Here is a 25,621-nt window from a genome sequence, read left to right on the forward strand (position 1 = left end):
TCAGAAAATATATGGCATGTACTAATTCAAAGAAACCAATTCATAGAACATCTTTTTTTTCAAAATTGGCTTTTATATACTTATGCTTTAAGATGTAATTGAAATGGTGGCACATCTTACTTTTAGAAACATTTTTGTTGAAGGTTTATATTTCAATCCTTTATGACAGGGGAATTTATTTTGGAATTATATCTTTTACATTGTCAATTACTTTGAATGCTTTTAATTCGCTGAACCCTCACCACTCCTAAACACCATCCATCTCTGCCCCTTGAAAATATTTCCCCATGTATTACACCAATCCCTGACTCCTAAACTCCACCAAACCCTGAACCCTAAAAATACCTAAACTCCACTGATCTCTGACCCCTAAACTTCACCCATCCCTGAACCCTGAAAGCCTTGCCTACTGCTAAACTCTACCATCTCTTAACCTAAAACCCCCTTACTACCCCTAAACCTACCCATTCCTGAACCCTAAAAATCCCTTTCTATGCCTAAACCCATCCCATTTATGTCCCCTGAACCCTAAAAAACCCTGACCCCTAAAACTCGTTATCAACCCTAAACCTTCACATCCTTGAACCCTAAAATCCCTTTCTACATATAAACTCCACCTATCGGTGAACTCTGAACACCCCACACATCCTAAACTCCACCCACTACCCCAAAACTCTATCCATGATTGAACCTTAAAAACTCCCTTACACACCACCCATCCCTGAACCCTAAAAATCCCTTATTACACACCAAACTCCACTCATCCGTGAATCCTCAAAACCCCTCACGACCTTAAACTTCATCCATGCCTGATCGCTAAAAAAACTCTCAGCACCCATGAATGCCACCCACCCCTGAACCCTAAACACCCTTAAAACCCCTAATTGCCCCTAAACATCAACCATCCTTGAACCCACAAAACCCTGACAGCCCCTAATCTTCACTCAAGTATATGATTTTGGATGTTTCCTTAAAATCATTTTTACTTCAAAATGTTTCCTCTAACTTTCAGTTTGTATGTATTTCCTTAAACTTGCCTTTCCTTAAAATTGGTTTTCCACAATTTGTTTTCTTCCACTGTGGTTTCTCAGTTTTAATTTTACCAATAATTCACATACATCAGTGTAGTGCCCTCAAGGCAGAAGTGATGTATTCTTGTGGCTTTACGTGTGGGAGGAGTCTAGCGGTAGCATTCTGTATTCTTTGTAGTCTTTTCATAGGTGACAAGGTTGAGCCACAATGCAGATTTTCCACAGTTTTATTTTGTAGAAAATCAAGATTTTATTAACCCTGTCAGACAAACCCGCACACCCTCCCTGGTTCAGGCCAGGATCACTGGCAGACGCCAGGATCACTGGCAGACGCCAGGGAGGGGTTTTAAAAATCCATTGATTTCTTCCTGGCACCGTTTCCTGGCCATGGAACGCAGCACAGCTGCACGGCCTCAGGGATCTTAGCGATGTTGTTTGGGGAGGTGGGCCAACCCCCTCCCCAGGGGCATTTTTTTTTTTTTAAAGCAAGGTTTTCCTCTGGGGGGCGATCGCGCCCCCCTCCCAGAGAAAATAAAAATAACTTTAAAAAAGAAATAAAAATTATAATGGTGGGGTTGGCCCTCCTGACACAGGCTGACCCCGAGAGGGGACTAATCTTATTAAAAAAAGAATAGTTATCCCTGTGGGGTGGGTGGGTGATCACACTCCCAGGGGATGTTTGCCTTGGGGTCGCAATCGGCCCCAGGGAAAGCTCACATGTATAAAAAAGTGATATAGAGAGAATCTCTCTCTCTATATATATATATGTATATATTTATATATATATATATTTATGTATGCAGAGAAATATCTCGGTATATAGATATTTATATCACTTTGTTGTTTCCGGGAGCTGCGATCGGCCCCCAGGAAAATCACACATATATTTTTTTTTAAAGTGATATATATATTATTTATATATATATATATATATATATATATATATATATATATATATATATATATATATATATATATATATATTCTAGAGCTTGAGTCTCTCTATATATAAATAGATCTAACATTTGTCTAGTGGCAGCTTTGATGCCATAAAGTAGCGTAGATGGTTTATATGCCTGCTGCAAAGGATAGATATGTGTTCAGCTGAGTGGATTACTCTCTCTCTCTATATATATATATGTATATATTTATATATATATATATTTATGTATGCAGAGAAATATCTCGGTATATAGATATTTATATCACTTTGTTGTTTCCGGGAGCTGCGATCGGCCCCCAGGAAAATCACACATATATTTTTTTTTAAAGTGATATATATATTATTTATATATATATATATATATATATATATATATATATATATATATATATATATATATATGTATATATTCTAGAGCTTGAGTCTCTCTATATATAAATAGATCTAACATTTGTCTAGTGGCAGCTTTGATGCCATAAAGTAGCGTAGATGGTTTATATGCCTGCTGCAAAGGATAGATATGTGTTCAGCTGAGTGGATTACTAAAGCCAGGTATTACCTGTGTTTTAAAACAAATGAAATGTATGTGTGAGGGGGGCTATGGAGAGATGAAGGACACTTTTGCTGGGTTGTAGTGAGGGATTTCGAGGAAGTCATGGCAGGGGGAGTACCAAAAATGATTGTCACACCAGCGCTAAAGGCTGTGATGATGGGTATGTGGGAAGGTGAAGTAATAGTGTGTCTTTTTTGTTTTTTTCAGTGTCTTCAGGGAATCTACTGATTGAGAGAAGAAGCGAAGGTCTGGTGACTGACATTTACTATTGCACAAATCACCCGCACACACCCACAAACAATTCTGTGACCCTATCTGCCTTCTACGTAGGCTAGTGCTTTAGAGGTACCGTTTAGCCAGTAGCAGAGATGGTATCTCGTTGGATGACTGCTGCTCAAGCCGTAACTCAGGTTATGGAGGACAGCTCTGGAGGATCCGACACTGAGAGGGCAGACACTGAGACAGCATCGGAGGAAGAGAGCAATGGAGCAGAATCTGTGAATGATTTTTCAGTTGGTGGAGTCCCATCCGACGACACCTCTTCCACTGATTCTGAGGGAGACAATGAGGACAGTTGTGCTGTCCCTTTGCAAGCACAGTCTGTGCAGCTGGACAACAGCAGGTTAACCCAACCCAGAGAGCAGATGCGTGCAGCAGCAAGCACAGAGAGAGTGCTCTCTTGGCAGCCCCCCGATTTAGTTCAGTCCCAAATACCACCTTTTACTAGTGAGGCTGGATGTAAAGTCGATACGGCCAACTGTTTGCCAGTCGACTACGTCCATTTCTTTTGGATGTTGTATTCCTTCAGCAAATTATGCAGCAAACAAATTTGCGTGTCGAACGATTTCTGAGGGAGCATGGAGGCACTCTAGGGCCCAGTTCTAGGGCACGCCAGTGAACTCCCACTTTGCTGGCGGAGTTGAAGATATTTTTGGGCGTTACGCTCAAAATGGGGTTAGTGTGGAAACCCACCTTGCAGTTCTACTGGATGACTTGCACGGTTTGGGTAACCCCCAATTTCACACAGTACATGAGCAGAGATTGTTTTTTGCTATTGCAGCGCATGCTGCATTTCAATGACAATTCTGCTGTATTGCCCCATAACCATCCAGACCATGGCAGGTTGTTCAAAAATCGTCTTTGTGGAACATTTGTCTGCCAGGTTTCTAGAGATCTATACCCTTTGAGAGAACATAGCAGTCGATGAGTCCTTGATCCTCTACAAAGGGCGCTGCTATTCAAACTGTACATTGCGAGCAAAAGAGCTGTTCATGGCATCAAGCTGTACATGCTGTGTGAGAGCTCTTCTGGTTATGTGAACAGCTTGAGAGTGTATACAGGGAAGGACTCCACCCTAAACCCTGAAAGTTGCCCTCCCGTGTTAAGGGTCACTGTGAAAACTGTATGGGAGCTTGTCTAGCCACTCCTTCACAAAGGTTATAACCTTCATGTGCACAATTGCTTTACAGGCGTAGAGCTCCTCAGTGAGCTATACACCGCTGGCATAGTGGCCTGCAGTACAGTTCGTTTTAACTCCAAAGGATTCCCGCAGGAGCTTATTTGCAAGAAGCTCCAGAAATGTCAGAGTACTGAGTTGCGTTCCAACAAACTGCTCGCAGTCAAGTTCTCGGATAGGCATGACGTATATGTCCTCACTACAATTCATGATGAGAGCACTTCCCCATCACGGTTTGGGATCAGATGGCCAAAGTCCACAAGCCCACCTGCATGTTTGATTACAATAAGAACATGGGCAGAGTGGACAAGAGCGACCAGGTTTTTCAACCATACAATGCGTGTCGTAAAACTCGCACTTGGTACAAGAAACTCTTTACCCACCTGATCCAGATGGCAACATACAATGCGTATGTTGTTTATCGTCAGACAACCACAGGAAGACTCATGACTTTCCTTGACGTTCAGTTATCTGCAAGTGAAAGCCTCACTGCTGTTACAGAAGCAGCAGCCTCCACTTCATATGTTCTGGTGGATGTGGCAAGGCTGCAGGAGCGACACTTTGCCGATCGCATTTCTAAAACATTCAACAAGGATCGTCCATGTCATCGCTATAAAGAGCGCTCGACGCATGGAAAGCAGCAGGAGAGTTGTTGTCTCCAGCGCCCATCTCAGCCAGGCCTCTGTGTCCCTACTTGCTTTACGTTGTGTCATACTAAAGCACAGTTCTGAGAAATCAACTGTGGTGGAGCTGCGTTTAGGTAGACTTTCAATGGCTGTACATGGATACCAAATGTCCATGGGCAACTGCTTTGTTAGGCAAACAGCCACAGAATTTTACTTCATCTATTTCAGAAAATCATGGACTTCCTTATGCCCTTCTTGACAGCTTTAACGGCTGTCAGAATATGGTAGGTGTTCTGTTTGACTAACATGCATCATACACCACACACAACACATACTATAGGACAGAGCATATGCCACATTGCCACGGACTATCCTGTGTGGCAAAATGTTAAAGGCGTGACAGAATTTTGAAGTGCTTGTTAGGGAACTTATGTATGCTACAAAGGACCACCATGATTGCCAGCGAGAACCAGAGTAAGTGTAATAAGCCAAACAAATGTTCTATGGGACATATTCACCAACATTTCTACTTGTTTGAAAGTGTGCAAAATCAATTTGTAGCTTAACTTTCAAAGCAAAGGAAGAAGTGTTGGTGAACGAGTTCCACAAGATATTTGTTTGACTTTTTCCTTTAGAGCCCTTTCGTAGTATTCACCATCATGCCTGCCTTAGTTTCAGCAGTAGATGTTCTCGCTCAGTTCGAGGAATAGGACTCACAAGGTATGCTCAGACATCCCCAACTTGCATCCACAAACTGGAAGGAGTTTGATTTGGCACAGTAAGTGCGCTGAAGGCGCATGAAAGACATGTTTTCATGAGCTTCAAGTAGCTAATGGCGGAAGGCATTAGTACAGGTTCACTTGGCAATTATACAGGATTAGTAAGGACTCGGATGAGGACAGAGACAAGAACGGGTACAAAAAGCTTATGGTAGGTGTGCTTTCCCAGGGATATTGCACAGTTAGAAGGCAGATAGTAAAGGTAGTACTGATGCACATCATCTAAACCTATTGATTCAAACTCATTGGTGCCATGCTAGCACTGAAGTACAATGACACATATGGATCAGTGTTTGACCTGCTTGCTATTTTCATCCTCTGTCAGAACTTAGCAGATGTTCAATTTGCTGTATGATAAGTGCATTACAGTCTCAGCACTGCATATAACGGTGGCTGGGACATATGCTACGTTCTCACTGCCCACCCTGTGTGCCAAACACTACCCCTCTTCATAGTTTATGATGGTCTCTTTAGGAAACTTTGCAAAAATTCCCCAGCATGTCTGCCTTAGTTTCAATGGTAGATATGCTCACTAATTTTGATGAATGTGCCTTTTTCGTTCACCCCTAGCTTGCATCCACAAACTGGAAGGAGTTGGATTTAGCACAGTGAGTGCGCTAAAGGCACAAGAAAAACATCTTCCAAGACCTCAGATGGCTGTCATGGGAGTCATTAGTAAAGGTACCTTCAGCATGCCTTTGGTAATGTTAAGGAAGAGGGAGGCGGTTACTGGACAGGTAGTAAAATTTAGTCAAACGTATTCAGTCCTGTGGTGTATGAATGTGATGGGCCCTTGTCTGACAGCAGTAAGTTGATGTGAGTGCAGTGATTGGTTGGATTGGGCCCATGGCCAGCTGTATGAAAGTTTTGTGTGATGTCCGTGAATGGACCATAAAACGGTTGATGCTGTGAAGTGGCTTTATGGCTCACGTTCAAAATGCTTAGTTTCTATATTCAGATACTTTGATAAGTATTCATGCTTGGAAACCATAATTTCTGGAGGTGCTAAAACCAACCAGTGTGAGTGGTGGATTAACTTTAACATACTGGTACCAGGGAAATCCAAGCATGGACAAATTGTGTGGCTCTCAGTAGTTTTCTTTCACCCAGAATCCGCTTGAAATCACAAGCTTTGCTTTAAAAATACATTTTTCCTTTCATTTCTGTGAGGGAAAGTCCTGGAATATGCAGGGAGCTACACATTTTCTACCACCCATTGTTCCCATAAGTCTCCAGAGAAAAACACTGCCTCACTTGTGTGGCTGGGCAAGTGACCACGACAGGGAAGTGCCCAAAACGTATTGTGAAAACATCAAAATGACCTATCACAAAACAGCCTGGGTTTGTAAGATGGTAATCTGTGTCTTTGGTCTGGGGCTTAGCGGCCATATAGGGAAACCTACCAAACCCAGGCGTTTCTGAATACTAGACACCTGGGGCAGTCCATGTAGCTGTCGAATATGTGGATTCCACAAAGTTTTCTTACCCAGATTACCCTGCAAATGTGGAACATTGATTAAAAACACTATTTTTCCTTGCTTTTCCATCAGGTAAAAAACAGGAATGTGCAGGGATCCACAAAATCCCTACCACCCTGTTTTTCCCCACTTGTCATATTAAAAACACATCCCCACTTATGTGCCTGTGCATGGCACCCGCGTCAGGAATGGATCTCTCCAGGGTAAACAAAAGCCCTCAAGCAAGGACTACCATTGACCCTTTTGTGATCCATTCTTGATATTGCTTTTATTTCAACTGTTTCTTTCTGTAGGAAAATCTTAAAGAATCTACACAAATGACACCTTGCTGAATTCAGAATGTTGTCTACTTTTCAGTTTCTCTCCCATTTCTGTCACTAATGAAGGCACAAAAAATAGTAAACATGGGTATGCCCCAGTTAAATGCCAAAACTGTGTGAAAAATGTGGTTTTCTAATTCAAGTCTGCCTTCTCCTGAAAGCTGGGAAGATGGTGATGTTAGCACCACAACCCATTTGTTGAAGCCATTTGCAGGGGAAAACCAGATGCTTTCTTCTGCAGCACTTTTTTCCCATTTAAAAAAACAAACTAATTTTAGCTGTATTTTGGCTAATTTCCTGGTCTCCTCCAGGGGAGCCCACAAACTCTGGGTATCTTTAGAATCCCCAAATTGTTGGAAAAAAGGATGCAAATTTAGCATGGATAGTTTATGTGGACTAAATGTTAGGGGGGCTATACGTGAACTACCCCAAATAGCCAAAAAAGGGCTCTGCACTGTGGGGGCAGCAGCTAAGGGGTTAAAGACATAGAGGCTAAAATTATGGATACCTTTTTATTGCCCTCATACACAGCAGCAACAATGAATTTGGAAACCTAGATATTTTTTGAACATTTTAGAACCGCTTAGAACATGCATATAATCTTGGAACCCACAGCTATATTCTTTTTTGCAGCAAAATACACCTCAGTCCAATCTAGTTCGTCCACAGATCGAAATTGATCCTCAAATCTCCTTCATTTACGAAATATAAACAATCCAAAATGCGCTCTCCATGATCGTCTTCTGAATTTTGACCTGAAAGGCAAAAAGAAAACATTCCAAACATTACAAGTGTTGGGTATAAAATGGGAGGTAAATTAGCCTCTGTGTCTTTAATAAAATATTGATTTTCTGCCCATTAGAACTGCGGAAAATCTGCTTTTTATGTCAAGGCACGGAGGCCAATATTATGCATAGTCAAAGCTCATCCATATTATTCTCAATAGTTGAATCATTAAACTAATCTGTTGCTTTTAAAATATTACTTAGGCAACAGCCTGTTATATATACTTTATTTGCCATAGCCCCCCTGGCCCAATGAGCACCAAAATTACTCACATCAATTCCTGCCTTCTTCATGATCTCCTTAATCCACCTAGCCAAAGTTAAAGTAGACATTGGTGTGTAAGACGGGCTTAAAGAAATTAACAATTGAGAACATTCTACCGCTCTCAACTCCGAAGTCCTTTTCTCATATTCATTTAAGCATCCCACCACACATAATCTCTCATGAACTTCCATACAAGGATAAACAGGTGTTCTAGTCATTGTTTTTGTACACTTTCTGACCTCAAAATACACACCTTCTGGTTGAAAGCTTCTTTGAAGTCACCCCCAGAACCCTTACTTCAGACACCCTTCTGAATGATACTAAACAAAGCAAAACAGCCATTTTGCAAGATAACAACTTCAAAGACAAAGGGCCTCATTACGAGTGATTAGAATTACCCAACTGCCAAAGCCGTGGGAAGGAGGCAGCCGTGATATATTATGATGCTCCAGAGGCCAATACTGTAGCACCAAAGCAACCTCGGAATACGCCCTGTCTGTGGGGGCCTCCACACTGCCCACACCTAGGTTGTGGACAGTGCAGGGGCCCCCCTGTGGCCCCCAGCCCCACAGCCTTTCTGCCAGCCTTTCCATGCCAGTTGAACCGCCATAGAAAGGCTGGTGGAGAGGAGAATCGTGTTCAGCAGAGCAGTGCTGAACTCAGCACCTCCGTGGCTGAGCACGAGTCTGATCGCCATCAGCCAGTCGGGAACCACGTTTCTGGTGGGGGACAGTGGTCCCTGGCAGCCCGACCGTCAGAGCTGTAATGTGGCCATCGAACCGCCTGGAGTGCAGCGATCTGACCGCCACTGCGGCATTGGCTGTCCTCGGACCGCCAATGTCCTAATGAGGCCCAAAGTCTCATTATTTCCCCAACTTTCAAGCTCCTTCAACAGCAATACTGATAATGCTGAACTGGTATCCCTATAAAGTCTATATGGTGACTCATCTCTGTTTCCAATACTCAAGGATCTTTTGTTATTTCCATCCACTGTGACACAAACTGAGCTAGTCTGACACCCAGTTCTACTTGGATACACATAGAGGCACATTTTAAACATAACTGCTCCTCCTCTCGTTCTCCTTTCACGTCTGCTTCCTCTCAATCTTGACCTTTGCCTTTAAAATCCACCCTGTTCACCCTTTAATCCATAGCTAGAGAGTATAAATCCTCAGGAGAACGACCCCGGAGTAGTGCCTTGCCCGAGGAATCAACTGCGCATTTTCCCAGCCCCATCAAAAACCTTACTAATGTCCTTTTGTGCATTTCTGCAATTAATTAAAAGTCCATACATATCTTGACATATCCGTTACAAAATCCTCTCAAATAACATTTCATTACTTTCAACACCAAACTCTTTACTGGCCAATTGAGGATCTATGTTCATTAAAATGCTTTTTCTTCTCTCCATACAATGATTAGCATTCACATCACCTAAAAGACATATAGCTCTTTGAATCCACTTGCACACATGAGCTATATCCACACCTGCATTACTTGCATGGGCATGTTCACACATGTCAAACACTTTTGTAAGTGGACCTGAACATTAAGAAGCATATCTTGGCATCCCTTGATATCCTTCTCTAATCCCTTCTTGGAATCACAACCGGATTTGTTTAGAAAACTCAACATTTTTGGATCCACTTCTGGTGTACATGCCACCTTGGACTCCAAAATAGGCCTTGGACACTCTAATCTGAAACAAGTCAGTACCTCCTTTGGGATTTCACATTGCATCCAATAAAAAAACATACTGAGTTACATGCTCTGTTGGTGTCCACTGTGGAGACAACAGATGGTGTATCAAAAGGGGATCAAACACTTCCTCCCTTAAAGAAGCCACAAAATCACCCATATCCATCTTTATCTTTGTAGGTTTAACCTCCTTCTCCTCAGATGTATCCAGCTCTGATGAACTTAGCAACTCTACATTTTCACTACTGGAAGTCTTGTCACATGCTCCTGCAGGGTGACCCCTGTTTTTAGCCTTTATAGCTTTCTCCAATTCTGGATCCTTACATCCAGCCCATTGTGACCTGTGACCTGTGACCTGTTTTTGGTCTTGAGCCCGCTCCCCCACACGTGCAGCACCACCTAGCTGTGCCCGTGTCCCTATCCCACGCTGCTGTCACGTGTTCGAGGCCCTCCACCACCCGCAGGCCGCCTGTGCCTCATCCCTGGTGTCCAGTGGTAAGCATTCCTAGTGTTGTGCCTTGGTTATGTAATTTTTGCTGTATTTTCTTTTATTTTGCTGTATTTTCTTTTATTGTGGCTTAAATTTCATTTTTGTGCCGCTTTCTGCCCCATTGCGATCTCTGCCCATTCGATGCATTTCTCGGCTCCCCTGAGCCGTTCTACTTCCCACTGCTGCGTCCCTGCTGCCCTACTCCCCTCGCGCCCCCATTCGCTTTTCCCTCCCGGCTCCCAGCCGCTCCTCCCTCCCTCCTCCCCTCTTAATGGCGGTCACTGCACAACCGCGCAGCTGGCGCGCCGCAGGCACACCAGAGGCAAGCCCGTCCGCACCTGGACCGTTTCACTGCCTGCAACCTCCACACCCTCAATCCAGGACGCTCCTCCGCTTGTTTCCAGTCCACCCCAAAGAACACCAAGGGACCCTTCTCCTGCCAAGCCTGCCACTTCACCTGCACCCCAACGCACAACGACAGACCTGCCGACAACCACCTCAGCTGCATTCTACTCAACACCCGCTCCGTTCACAAACATACAATCGAACTCTGGGACCTACTGACCTCAACATCACCAGACATCGCCTTCCTCACCGAAACCTGGACAAACTCGGCCTCGGAACCCGACTTAGCCATAGCCATCCCTGAAGGCTACAAAATCACTAGAAGAGACCGCACCAACAAACCAGGAGGAGGAATCGCCATAGTACACAAAAGCTCCATCAAAGTCTCGACTAGTACCCACAACACTCTCAACCTCGCCGAGCACCTCCACTTCAACATTCACGTTAATGCCAACACCACCCTCAAAGGAACTCTGATCTACAGACCCCCGGGCCCCCGACCTCAATTCTGCGACACCATCACTGACATCATCAGCACCCAGGCCCTCGCCTCAACTGACTACATCCTCCTCGGTGATCTGAATTTCCACCTAGAAAACAACAACAACATCAACACCACCAACCTGCTGGACAACCTCGCCAACCTCGGCCTCCAACAACTCGTCACCTCGCCCACTCACACCGCAGGCCACACTCTCGACCCCATCTTCTCACCAGCAGCTACGTCTCCTTCAGCCACACCACCAAACTCAGATGGACAGACCATAGATGCATCCACTTCTCCTACCAGAAACCAGTCACTCACCACCACCGCACACAACCCCTCTGATGCAACTGGAGCAAAATCTCAACAGAACAGCTGATCTCCACCCTCGCCCAGGCCCCACTACTTGGGACCCTGGACCCCAACCCAGCTGCCAACAACCTCCATTGATGGATAGAAGACTGCACCAACACCCTTGTGCCGCTCAAAAAACCCTCAAACACCCTCCACAGCACCAAGGCCAGCTGGTTCACCCCAGACTTACAGGATTCCAAAAAGAACTGCTGCAGAATGGAGAAAACCTGGTGCCTTGAACCTACCGAATCCAACCACATCGCACTCAGGACTGCCATCCTCAAGCATCACCAGCTGATCCGCACCACCAAAAGGACCCACTTCAAAAACCGCTTAGACACCAACGCCCACAACAATAAAGAGCTCTTTGGCATTATCAAGGAGCTCTCCAACCCAAGGCCGTGCTCCAACGAACCCCCTCCATCACAGGAGTTCTGCAACTCCCTCGCCACCAATTTCCGTTGAACGACAGAAGAAATCCACAACAGCTTCAACCCCCAGACCCACCAGCAGACTACAGACACCCACGAACCCAACACCCCAAACAACACCAACCTCCTTCACACCTGGACCCTCGTCAACAAAAAAGACAGCGCCAACGCCATGGCTTCCATCCACTCCGGCTTCCCATCGGACCCCTGCCCACACCTTATCTTCAATAAGGCAACATCCTCGCTCCCCACCTCTGCGACATCATTAACAGCTCCTTCGAGTCTGCCACCTTCCTGGAAAGCTGGAAACACGCAGAAGTCAACGCCCTGCTGAAGAAACCCAAGGCGGACCCAGATGACCCCAAGCATAACCGGCTGATCTCTCTCCTCCCCTTCCCAGCCAAGGTCATCGAAAAAATCGTGAACGGCCAACTATCCCGCTTCCTGGAAGACAGCAAGGCACTCGACACCTCCCAATCCGGATTCCTCAAAAACAACAGCACCAAGACCGCACTCATCGCTGCCACAGATGACATCAGGACCATGCTCGACAAAGGCAAAGCCGCGGCACTCATCATCCTGGACCTCTCCACAGCCTTTGACACCGTTTGTCATCACACCCTCCGCACACGCCTCCACAACGCTGGAATCCGCGACAAGGCTCTCGACTGGATCTCATCATTTCTCGCCGGCAGAACACATAGAAATCCGCCTTCCACTGTTCTTGTCCGAAGCCTCCAAGATCATCTGTGGCGTCCCCCAAGGATCCTCCCTCAGCCCAACGCTGTTCAACGTCTACATGGCCCCACTCGCCAACATCGCACGAACCCACCACATCAACATAGTATCCTACGCAGACGACACCCAGCTGATCCTCTCCCTCACGAAAGACCCTACAACTGACAAAATCAACCTCCACAATGGACTTAACGCCATCGCCAGCTGGATGGAATCAAGCCGCCTCAAGTTAAACACAGATAAAACAGAGATCCTCATCTTTGGCACTGACCCCCCAGCATGGAACGACTCCTGGTGGCCCACCTCCCTAGGTACCACACCCTCGCCCACCACCCATGCACGTAACCTTGGATTCATCCTGGACTCTACACTCAGCATGACTCAGCAGGTCAATGCAATCTCCTCCTCCTGCTACAACACTCTTCGCATGCTCCGCAAGATCTTCAAGTAGATTCCCGTCGAAACCAGGAAACGGTCACCCACGCCCTGGTCAGCAGCCATTTGGACTACGGAAATGCACTATATGCTGGAACAACGACCAAACTCCAGACGAAGCTGCAACAAATCCAGAACGCATCCGCCTGCCTCATTCTGGATGTCCCACGCCGCAAACCACATCTCACCCCACCTCAGAGACCTACACTGGCTACCCGTATCGAAGAGGATCACCTTCAAACTCCTCACCCACGCACACAAAGCCCTCCACAACACAGGCCCAGCCTACCCCAACAACAGACTCACCTTCCACACTCTCACCCGCCATCTTCGCTCTGCCAGCCTAGCCCTCGTCTCCGTCCCCCACATCCGCCGCACCACTGCCGGAGGAAGATCCTTTTCTCACCTTTCCGCCAAGACCTGGAACTCCCTACTGCTCCACTACGCCAGACCCAGGACCTCCTGACATTCAGGAAACGCCTCAAGACATGGCTCTTCGACCAGTAGCTTTCCCCCCCAGCGCCTTGAGACCCTAACGGGTGAGTAGTGCTCTCTATAAATCTCATGATTGACTGATTGATTGATTGTTTATTCATGTTTTCTTGAGTTTCAATGTTTTCTTTTTTGTTTTTTTTCCGTTGACCCAAATCAGAACCACCTGCAGCTGTATCAGCCTCTTCCACTGACCAATACTATTCCTCCTCCCTTACTTTCTTACTTATCTCCCTTTTAACTATGTGTTTCTCAATACAATCATCTCTCTTTTTATCCAACTTCTCAGCTAAATCTCCCAAACATTTCTCTACATAATTTTTAACCTTTCCCTCAAAAGATTGCTCTTCCACCACCTCCATGATAAAGACCAATAAATGTATCCACACATATCAGAAGGGTTCAAACAATCCTAAAAAGCTACTTTTCTCTTCACCAACAGCTGTTTATCAGGTACAAAACTGACACTTCATCTGCCTCAGACTACTTCCCAAAATATAACATCTCTACTAGTCCATAAAACAAACTGAATTAATCCCAAACAACCAAAAGGGCGACCACACACAATCATGTATGGCAGTCCCAGTAGATCAAAGAAATTACTGTGCAAGCTGAGTTCTAACGCCCCTTCCGTATTTATCATCAAAGGGAACACATTAAAACAACACTGGTACACGTACAGCAGCACCAGCAGATCAAGATTAACACTGTGAGAGCCGAGTCTTCTATGACTTTGTGCTCACTGCTTAGAACAGCAAAGGTAGCGAATTTACTTCTCGTGCTCCTGAGCATGTCTGAAACTCTGCACAAGCCGTAACCTGTGAGCTTGTGCTGGTCGCTGAACACCTGCCAGATGGGTGCCCAAGTATCTCGCGCTTACTACATTCGAAGTCACCCATGTGCTCCTGATTTCAAAAGATGCATGAGTTCTCTTTAAATCTATTGGCAAGTGTTAACTGGCCACCACTGAGCAATGCAATTTACTATCTAAATTATAGCAAACTAACGTTAATCTACCCATTCCTACTGAAATTTCTCTCCAAAAACATCACGCTCAGCTATCAAATGTCACTTGCCTCTCGCAAACTGCATGCATGTTTTTGAAAAAGTACAAATGATGAAAGATTTTTAATCCTTAACAACCCCACCACTATCTGAAAGGGTTTATCCTGTTTCAGAAATAATCAAACGTTTTCTACAGTAAACTCATTTTTTATTACCCAATGTGTCTAAAATTTGAAATCTTTATATTTGCAAATTATTTATAAATATAGACCAGAAACTGCTTATTGTTTAGACCACAATCAACATTCACCACCAACCAACTACTCCGCAATACTCATGGACTCCAATAAGACAAACTGAAATGTGTACTTATCGGTGTCTGAGAAGCAACAAAGAAAGAAGATGGCTGTGGGTTCCAGGAATATATGCATGTTCTAAGTAGTTCTAGAATGTTAAAATGCTCTGTTGGTTTCTGAATTCCTTGTTACTGCCATGTATGAGGGCAATAAAGGCGTATGCATAATATTGGCCACGGTGGCTTAACGTAAAATGCAGACCATTAGAACAGTTCAATTTGTATCGCCTAAACCCAGTTTTGCTATTTTCTCCCCAGTTATAATCATTTTATGCAGTAAGTGGGCTGGCCAATCCATAAAAGCCAAATATATTGGGCTTTTTTATACACAAAGTATATGTGTCAACAATTAATTTTAAATGTAAACACTATTTGAGGGTTCCCAACTTTTCAAGGAAACCATGACAAATGTTAAAAATCCTGATGCCAATCTCACAACCTAATAAATACAACTTTGTCTCAGATTTTAATTGAAGAATCAATGAGAGGCTTTGACAGAATTAGACTTCTGAAACAAATTTAACACAATGATTCAATCTTGAGTGGCCAGCATTTGCCACAAAAGTCATCCTCCTGTAGGAGCTATTTGCTTTGTAAGAAAAACAGATCACTGTCCAGAGTGTGTCCTGGAATTTCCATATCAAACAGAAACCAAAGTTGCCTCTCCATCAGAACAACATATTTTTGTCTACTACTGTCTAGATTGTGGTTTGGCCTAAATACTGCTTGCTTACCAATACGTTTTTAAGAAATGGACCCCCAAGATGGACATTTCTTAAATCTGGTACACTGTGCTTTAGGCAGAAGCCCAAGAGTGCATGCAGAAGACGACCGTCTGTAGAAATCTCCAAAGAAAATAAATCACAAATGGCTTGATGAAAAAAGCCACAATCAAGATCCTTAATTTGCCCATAACAATCTTCAGCTGGATAGTGATTTAGTGGATAGTGGGGCATGTTACTTGCCTGGGTGTAGGGAAGGCATAGGAGAAACCAACCATACAGAAGGTATTGTGTATCAGTTTTACACTGAGCTGTGAAAACATGCTTTGGCCTTCTTTTTCTTGAAGGACATCTCATGAGTCAGGAGATGGGGTAACGTGGCAGAAGTATGGCAGTTTATGGTATGGGGGAATGCACCATGGGCAGCTACAAGAAAGAGTGGCAGCTTGGGGCCTAGGGACGTAATATGGGGAGAGGTAGAGCAAGGAAAGAATGAAGATGTTAGGACATATACAAGAACAGTTACACAGATAAGAAGCTGGGAGGAAAGGGAAAGTATTCTCCACACACCCACAACTTTGCCCACAGTTTCGCACAGTGGCTGCACCAGTTTCCAACCTCTAGAAAACTGAAAACATTGTTTGTTTGGGTTGAGTGCATTTCAAACTGTGATGTCCACCTGCAGACTGTAACTAAAGAACAAGAACAAAAAGACAGCAGAAATTAAAATTCAGCAAAGCCTGTGCCCTAAACTAGGGAGGGTAAATGCAAGTGATTGTCTGTTTTTCCGTTACAACATGTGATCCGCCCACAAAAACATGGGAGTCTCCTGTCATCAAATGTATGACAGAGCCAAAGGAACTTGGAGACATTCACAGCAAAGCTAGTGAAGGGAGAGATTGTCAATGAGATCTAGAAATTGGATATGGATTGCACAGAGAGCCTGTGATGGTTGATGGTTTACACAGGGAACCCATTATCACTGATAGGTAACACATGGAGCTAGTGTTACCTTGGGGGACTTACTAAGTGAGCCTTTGGTAGTCTAGGATTTATGAAGGGAGCCAGGGATTCACCACTAGAGATGGCTTAAGTGTCACAGTGGAAGATGCCTTGTGGTTATATGTGGAGCTAGTGTTAGGCAGGAGTCTAGAGAAGGGGGAGGGATGATTGAGATTAGACATGATGTGGAAGTTAGACTGTGAACAAAAAGAAAAGCAGTGGGCTTTAGGCAGGGGAAAGAAGTGATGAGAGTTGGGGGCTTAGTAAAGAGGTTACACTGTCAGCAAGGTGGTGATTTGATTGGGTGCAAGAAAAAGGAAAGATCGGACATGGCTAGAGATGGTTCAGCAGTTTGCTGTGGAGCAAGAAAATATATGGGTATTAGACATTGCTAAACATGTATGGTTCATTAGGTGCGGCATGAGCTCATTTTGGTGCCATTTTCATTTCGGACCAGAATTTATGGTCGCTGTAAAGCACTTTATATAAGAACATTCACAGCATTCTCTGGCATCTATTCTACTTAGTGCCTCTTCTGAAAGCACTCTAATGTTTGTTGCTCCAATGTTTAGTTGCCTCTAAGAAGACCTTCTGCTTGCACTTCCATGCTTTGCATACAGTATGCTTTTAGCATAGGAATAACTTCAGTGCTGCCTGCCTTGGGGTTAAATCTTCCGCTTTTTGTTTCTTTTTAATTGTTACCACCATTGCAAGGTGTAAATGATTAAGCACATTAGAGGCAGTTGGGCAAGAAGCCAAATCAAAGTCATAGGTCAGATTGTGAGACACAGGGAGGTGTTTAAAGTTTGAAAGTAAAGCATGCCTAAGCTTTACTGATGTGAGGGAACACCTGATTATTGTTAATCTATCAACGTAAAGCCACAAGAGGAGCAGGACACCTTCAGACTCATCACGTACCCTCCTCAAGTTCTCCATGACAATTGTTAAGAAGCCCATTTTATGCTCAACATGAACACATTTGTCTAGCCGTTTTACAGTTCTTCATTTGTGGTATACCTGAGATAAACGTTCGAGGATTTGGCCTGGTATTGGCATACAATCCATCATGCTAGTGAGAATGTAATCTGCAAAATTAGCAGCTGTTAAATGAGGGCACCAAACTTCAAACACAACTCCACTTAACTACACTGTGTGATCTTGGGCAAATATAAAATTTTCCTGGGACCTTCAGACCGGCTCTTCAGTAGACTCCTGGACCAGTGGATACTACAGACGAAAAACTGTCCTGCTGCAAGAGGGCTACCATGCGATGCCCAACTGGATCTTTGTGCTACAGCGACAACCACCCACGATGCCCTGTCGACTATTCGCACTACAGTGACAACCCACCACAACGCTCTCCTGCCTCCTTGTGGTCTAGGTGTGGACTTTGAGAAGCTAAATCTTTCAGCGGGACTAACAGGTTCTACTGATTGGATTTTTGGGTTTGTGTTCTCAAATAATGTATTAAATCTTACTTTATTTTTCTAAATTGTTGTGGGATTTTTATTGTGTTGTGTTTTTACTTTATTATTACTTGGGTGCTGCATAAATACTTTGCATTGCCAAGTTAAGCCTGACTGCTTTTGTACCAGGCTACCATAGTGTTAGGCTAATCAAGTAACTTTTTGTGGTTCACCATGACAAGGATTGTGGCTGTTGCTTGAGCAGGGTTTCAACCCTTCAAACAACAATCTATTTGTTCACAAATTATTAGTGAGCTAGAAAGGGGAACAAGTATGGGTCTTCCTCCCACCAGAGCTAGAGTCCCGGGGAACCCAACTCCTGGGCCGGTTCATGCACGCAGGCCAGGAACCCCATCTCACCATTGTGCCCACACCTTAGAAGTGAGAATTGGCTTGGGACCCAATCTCTGGGCCCCCAACAATGGAGGAAGTAGGGGAAGTGCCACTGTGTCCCTCCAAGGGTGCTGGGATGAACCCTCCTCCCCTTGCCTGTATCTGGGGAGAGGTGCAGCCACCACAAAAAGACACCCTGCATGTGTGGAGTGGGCAGGAGAGGGGATCGCTTGTGGCTCTCAGGCCAGCAGTAAAGGATTCCAGCAGGGCGGGGAGGTGGCAGGGGCAGCTAGGGGTGGGCTCCCTGTGCATTATACAATCTGAGCAAAAGTCGGGGTGCTCGGTTGGGGTCAGGGAGCCCCCCACACAAATAAAAAAAGTAAAAAGCAATGAAGTTGCAGGTTGGGAACCTGTGTAACAAAAAGGTAGCATGGCTGGAGCCTCTCATTATATATTTAGGCTCCAGGGAGGCAACACCACATAATGCCCTGCAGGGATTTCCTTAGCCCAGAGCTCCAAGCATGTAGTGGCTCGATATGGCAAGGGTGCCACCAACATTCATAAGAGAGTGTGGGAAGCTGCAAAAACGTGTTGCAGACAGTAAATAATTTTCATGAGTGGATGCAAAGCTTTATTACTTAAAATGGTTGTGGATAGATTATGGTTACTGAAGTCGGAGATAGAGTGGTGCATTGTAATATATTGTACTTGGTCTGTAAATGTGGAAACAGTGATAAAGCCAATAGACTTGCTTGATTTAAATTGACACTCCCCTGCTTACGTGCTACATTGTATGGGAGGGAGTCCTGGGATTTTGTTTGGTCATGGCCCTTAAGGGTCAAATGTAATGTTATATATCAAAGGTACTTTCACCACCCTTACGTAAATTTATAAATTACTGTATTGTATTATGTAGTGTATGTGTAATAAATGTACTTTCCCTTTTCAAAAGGAAAGGCACAGACTAGCAATCATTTATTTAGTTTAATTATTGCCTGTAAACAAATGGTGATTACTAGCACTCACCACCTCCGCTAAGTAGCCCTTGGATACTCTCTGTTGCTATGCTGAGTCAAGTGCTACAAGGGAGTGCTTGGTTCCTAGTGGGGTAGTAATTGTGGGCATATTACTTGCATAGATCTCACATCCTCCACAACTAATAGTCCGATTTTCTTACAGGTGTTTTATAAAAGTGCTTCACATTAGCTTTCAAGTTCTTGAAAGTGGTTTTGAAGGCACAGAGCCAGAATTTGGGACCAAACATGTATATTCTGTTTCTATTGGTCAGCTATCATTCTTTCTCCATAAAATTCATTCACGTCTATTTTGTTTAACAAAGTATCTATAAATCAGCTAAAAAAGGAAGGTTTAACAATGTTGCAAGGATATAAAGTAAAGATTATTAGAGGGGTAAGCCTAGTCTTCTTGTTCACTTGTTGTTTAAGGTCAGAGTTAAGATTAAAATTAGATCAAGAATAACAGAGAGAGTTATGGGACGTGAGTTATAGTTACCTTAGGGCACAAATTATAGTTACTTGAGGTAACTAACTATAACTGGTGATTTTCTATGGTTTTATACATTTAAAATGTGAGCCTAACTATAATGCCCCTGTAACCTTTGTTTTTTAAATACATATAATAATAATTACATATACCATAATTGATAAATACATTTGTTAAGCAGACCTAAAGAATATCAATTTTTTTAAACCATAAGTAGTATAAGTTTGCACAAGGAAATGTACATATCTACATACATACATATGATCAAATTATACATATTTACATGCACAGGCATATGCTGTACATTTGTGTCTGAGTGGGGTGGTAATGCAGGAAAGAACCAACTCTTGAGTAGTCTTCTGAAGATAAGATAGTTTTCTGTGGATCCTATGTTTGAGGGTAATGAATTCCATAGTTTGTGTGCTTGGACAAAGAAAGATGTACCATCCACGGAAGTGGGCCTGTTTCAGGTTGTGTGTCAGTGACTAGGTCGTAGATGTGGTGCTTGTTTTCAGAAACTGAGCATGCATTTATTAGTAAGCAGTCTAGAGATTGTTTTTTGGTGGTGGTGTGATTTTATTTGCTATTGGAGTGAGTAGTACTCTTTGTTTATCAGTACTGTACTCCTTGTCCAGCAGGTTTAGAGGACATCCTATTGGGTCTGCATATGTAGGTGGTGGAGATGACAGTTGAGAGTGTGTTCTGAGCTTTGTTGTGTTTGTATAGTAGCCTTATTGTGTAATAGACGTGGGGATGCAAAGTTGTGAAGAGTGGTACGTTGTTTATTTTGTTTGCGTTTGTTTGGGTGGAAGGTGTATGGGTTATTGTTGGTGGTGGGGAATGAGAGTCATGTTTTAAGGCTCTAAATTCTGCTATGGATGAGAGGCAGGTGAAGGAGCATTGGTGTTTTTGGGTGGTGTTGTAGATGTTGTTGAGGATAGAAGATTTGAAAGTAAGGATGGTTTAGTATCTGTATTATTTGTGCAGTCAAGAGAGCGGGAGTGGGTGTTTGTTTCTATTTTGTGATGGAATATAGAATGAAGTTGTGATGTTTGATATTTTAATATGCTGGTGTGTGTTAAGTTTTGTTTTTGTGGATTAGTGAGATGAGATATTGATGTAGTGAATTTATGTGAATGATCTGAATGTAAACTAATGGTGGTGAGTGGAATTTGAGTGGTAAAGGGGGTGGTGATATGCACTGGAGGAGAGTGTATAGGGAGAGGGGATGGACAGGGGTTAAGGGTGTCTATGTTAGATCTGGTAGCAGGAAAAGGTAATATGTGTAATGGAGAAGAGTGTAAGTATTGTCTGGTTGTGTGTTTTTAGTAGAACTAGGAGGAGGGTGTTGTTGGTTGTTGATATGTGAGAGGTTTGAGTATAGGTTTGGTGGTGATGAAAAAGGGTCTGTTAGAAGTAAGTAAACAGTAGCGATAGTGAGCCCGATTCACACCAACTTAGACCAAAAGTGTTAACTTAGATCAAAAGCCTAACATCACTAGTAGTAAATAGACTTTTGGTCTAAGTTTAGACTTCTGGTCTAAACTTAGACTTTTGACCTAAGTTTACCTTTGTGAATTGGGTGCCGGGGTTTTTTATGTGCAGGAAGTGTGTGTTTGTAGGGAATTAGGTTACGTATAGTGTATTGTAAATTAAGAGAGGGTGGAATAAATACATTCTTATTGATTTTTTTTTTTTAATAGTAGTAGTCATTGGCAGTTAGATAAAAAGTATTATTGAGGTTCCCCTGTAGTGGCAATTTTATTTTAGGCCCTCATTATAACCTTGGCGGGTGGAAGATCTGACCACCGGGTGGCCGCCAATGCGGCCGCACTCCCGCCGCAGTCATTTTGAGATCCCCGCTGGGTCGGCTGGCCCAGCGGGGATTTCGGCCGCAGCACAGGTGCCGGCTCCAAATGGAACCGGCGGTGTTGCGGCTGTGCGACGGCTGCTATGCAGACAGTGAAAAGCTGCACGGGGCCCTGTCAGGGGGCCCCTGCACTGCCATGCCAGTGGCATGGGCAGTGCAGGGGCCCCGCGACTCCCCGTACCGAAAGCCTTTTCCTGGCGGTTCAAACCTCCAGGAAAAGGCTGGCGGTTAAAGGCTGGAGGTTGGGGACTTGTAATCCCCTGGGCAGCGCTGCCCTGGCGGATTATCACCGCCGGGGCAATTGTGGCGGGAAACCGCAAGGTCGTAATGACCTTGGAAGCACCGCCAGCCTGTTGGCGGTGCTTCTATCAAAACAGCCCTGGCGGTCTTGGACCGCCAGGGTTGTAATGACCCCCATAGTGTATTACATGGAACATTGTGAAACTAGCAAATAAATATAATTATTTTTTGTTGATATATTTAGGAGAGTGGAATAATTGAGTTTTTTTTTTTTTTTCAAATATTTTTTTAATAACATTTTGTTGTTATATAAACAGTATCTTGGTTACAGCGCCATCTCGTTTGCATCATGTTTATGCATAACAGTGCTAATATCACTACTCTCTACATTGTTTGGTTGTTCTACTTCATTGTTCAATAAGCATATACTTTGAACTTATGTAGGAACAGAGCATTAGTGGTGATTCTTCTCGTTCGGGCTGTCCCTTTAGCTGGGTGCTATGGCGCCGTATTATTCTAGATATTATACAACACATTTAACTCGTATCAAACAATAATTAAACTAAACTTTGAACATGATGGCATTGTAAGGGTTGGTAGTTGCTTACGCAGGGATAGGCTACATCCTGTTTTTTTCAGTGTATGTAGTGTCAGTGCTCATAAACCTTGTCTGATTTCAGGTGGGTGGGGTGTCTTCCGCATCCAACCTATCTGTTACTCACTGTCCAGGGCTCTATCCTCTATTGACCCGCCCCTTATTCAATCCCGGTCTCATCGTTGTCCACCCTAGTCACGTCCTAGTGGGTGTGGTAACGTCCCTTCCTTCGTATTGTTTACCCAGTTTCCACTTCTGTTGGTGTGTCTGTATCCACTTCTCTCGCTATATTGTCCCAGCTTGTCACTGCTACTTCCCATTCTTGTGCAACAGGGTGGCGACGCAGTCCCTTCCCCTCCTCGCTCTTCAGAACCTGGAGCTCAGCTCTGGCCCATGTTGTAACTTCTAGTCTCCACTTAACCCGGGGGGGACGAACCTGCGCCTTCCAGTTCTTCGTAATCTGCCTCCTGTACAGGACCAGGGCCAGATTCAGGAAGTGGATCTCCACCCTCCCCGTGGCAGATCAGCCCGAAAGCCCAGTAAACATACGTCAGGGGTCGGAGTCAGGTTCATGTTAAAGAATCTCGATAGGTCAGACATCACCTCGACCCACCCCAGCTGGATCTCCGGGCAGTTCCATACCATGTGGTCAAAGTCTGCGTTTACATTTTTACATCTAGGGCACGTCCTAGGATCTCCCCCATAAATTACTGTAAGTCCATGTGGGGTGAGGTACGTTCTGTGAAAGTAATTATATTGTATATATCGCAGCCATGTGCTGCGAGCGACCGTCCGAGGATAAGCTAGAGCTCTGTTCCACTCCGCATCGGACAGTTCCTTACCGACTATCCTCCCCCATCTCTCTCTCAGTGGCCGCAGGGAGTCCAGTTCATCCTCAATTTGAACTCGATATAGTTTAGTGATAAAATGGGTCTCCTCTCCTGATGTCAATAGGAGATGCAATACCCTGTGGGTGGCCGGTTCTGCGTTGACCGTGACCCAATGCATTTTCAACATATGCACCAGTTTATGAAACAGAAGGAACTGCCCTGGGGAGACTCCATCATCAACAAGGTCAGCGAAGGATCTCAGCACTCCCTCATGAAACAGGTCTCCAACCGTTTCTATTCCTGCTCTCCTCCATGGTCCGAGGCTCATGCCCCCAGGTTCCTCCCTCCTGCTTCAATCGCGAGTACCGCCAAGGGCAAGGCCGGGGAGTACGGGGGGCCCACTCCGACCCTTTTCGCGCACCTCTTCCAACATGCCGATGCAACTCTTGTCATCAGGCTGTGCGTGTGGGTAGTGAGTTTCCTATTTGTCATTCGCGCGATGAACCGATTTATATCCTCATTGTAGGAAAGTACCATCTTGCCTGGCATGTTACCCCCATATTTCACTGTATATATGTTGTTTTAGTTGTATGTGTCACTCGGACCCTGCCAGCTAGGGCCCCAGTGCTCATAAGTGTGCCCTGTATGTGTTACCCGTGTTATGACTAACTGTCTCACTGAGGCTCTGCTATCCAGAATCTCAGTGGTTATGCTCTCTCATTTCTTTCCAAATTGTCACTAACAGGCTAGTGACCAATTTCACCAATTTACATTGGCATACTGGAACACCCTTATAATTCCCTAGTATATGGTACTGAGGTACCAGGGTATTGGGGTTCCAGAAGATCCCTATGGGATGCAGCATTTCTTTTGCCACCCATAGGGAGATCTGACAATTCTTACACAGGCCTGCCCTTGCAGCCTGAGTGAAATAACGTCCACGTTATTTCACAGTCATTTACCACTGCACTTAAGTAATTTATAAGTCACCTATATGTCTAACCTTTACCTGGTAAAGGTTGGGTGCTAGGTTACTTAGTGTGTGGGCACCCTGGCACTAGCCAAGGTGCTCCCACATTGTTCAGGGCAAATTCCCCGGACTTTGTGAGTGCGGGGACACCATTACACGTGTGCACTATACATATGTCAAGACATACGTATAGCGTCACAATGGTAACTCCGAACATGGCCATGTAACATGTATAAGATCATGGAATTGTCACCCCAATGCCATTATGGCATTGGGGAGACAATTCCATGATCCCCCGAGTCTCTAGCTCAGACCCGGGTGCTGCCAAACTACCTTTCCCGGGGTTTCACTGCAGCTGCTGCTGCTGCCACCCCTCAGACAGGTTTCTGCCCTCCTGGGGTCCAGCCAGGCTTGGCCCAGGAAGGCAGAACAAAAGACTTCCTCAGAGAGAGGGTATTACCCAAAAGGTGTTAGGGCTGGGGAGGAGTAGCCTCCCCCAGCCTCTGGAAATGCTTTCATGGGCACAGATGGTGCCCATTTCTGCATAAGCCAGTCTACACCGGTTCAGGGATCCCCCAGCCCTGCTCTGGCGCGAAACTGGACAAAGGAAAGGGGAGTGACCACTCCCCTGACCTGCACCTCCCCTGGGAGGTGCCCAGAGCTCCTCCAGTGTACTCCAGACCTCTGCCATCTTGGAAACAGAGGTGCTGCTGGCACACTGGACTGCTCTGAGTGGCCAGTGCCAGCAGGTGACGTCAGAGACTCCTTCTGATAGGCTCCTTCAGGTGTTGCTAGCCTATCCTCTCTCCTAAGTAGCCAAACCTCCTTTTCTGGCTATTTAGGGTCTCTGCTTTGGGGAATTCTTTTAGATAACGAATGCAAGAGCTCATCAGAGTTCCTCTGCATCTCTCTCTTCACCTTCTGCCAAGAAATCGACCGCTGACTGCACTGGAAGCCTGCAAAACTGCAACAAAGTAGCAAAGACGACTACTGCGACCTTGTAACGCTGATCCGGCCGCCTTCTCGA

At 44.7% G+C, this 25,621-nt stretch overlaps 1 protein-coding gene across 1 annotated transcript in view; it reads right to left on the reverse strand.

Annotated features, from left to right (window-relative positions):
* Positions 1–7,481: 7,481 nt before the first annotated feature.
* LOC138297376 (pro-neuregulin-2, membrane-bound isoform-like) overlaps positions 7,482–25,621 on the reverse strand; it is a 1,431,716-nt gene continuing 1,413,576 nt past the window's right edge. The window contains exon 3 of the mRNA XM_069236762.1: positions 7,482–7,941. Coding sequence (XP_069092863.1) covers positions 7,841–7,941 — 101 coding nt within the window. The 3' untranslated portion in view covers positions 7,482–7,840. The remainder of the gene's footprint in view (positions 7,942–25,621) is intronic.

Source organism: Pleurodeles waltl, chromosome 1_2, assembly GCF_031143425.1.
Source record: "Pleurodeles waltl isolate 20211129_DDA chromosome 1_2, aPleWal1.hap1.20221129, whole genome shotgun sequence".
Classification (NCBI taxonomy): domain Eukaryota; kingdom Metazoa; phylum Chordata; class Amphibia; order Caudata; family Salamandridae; genus Pleurodeles; species Pleurodeles waltl.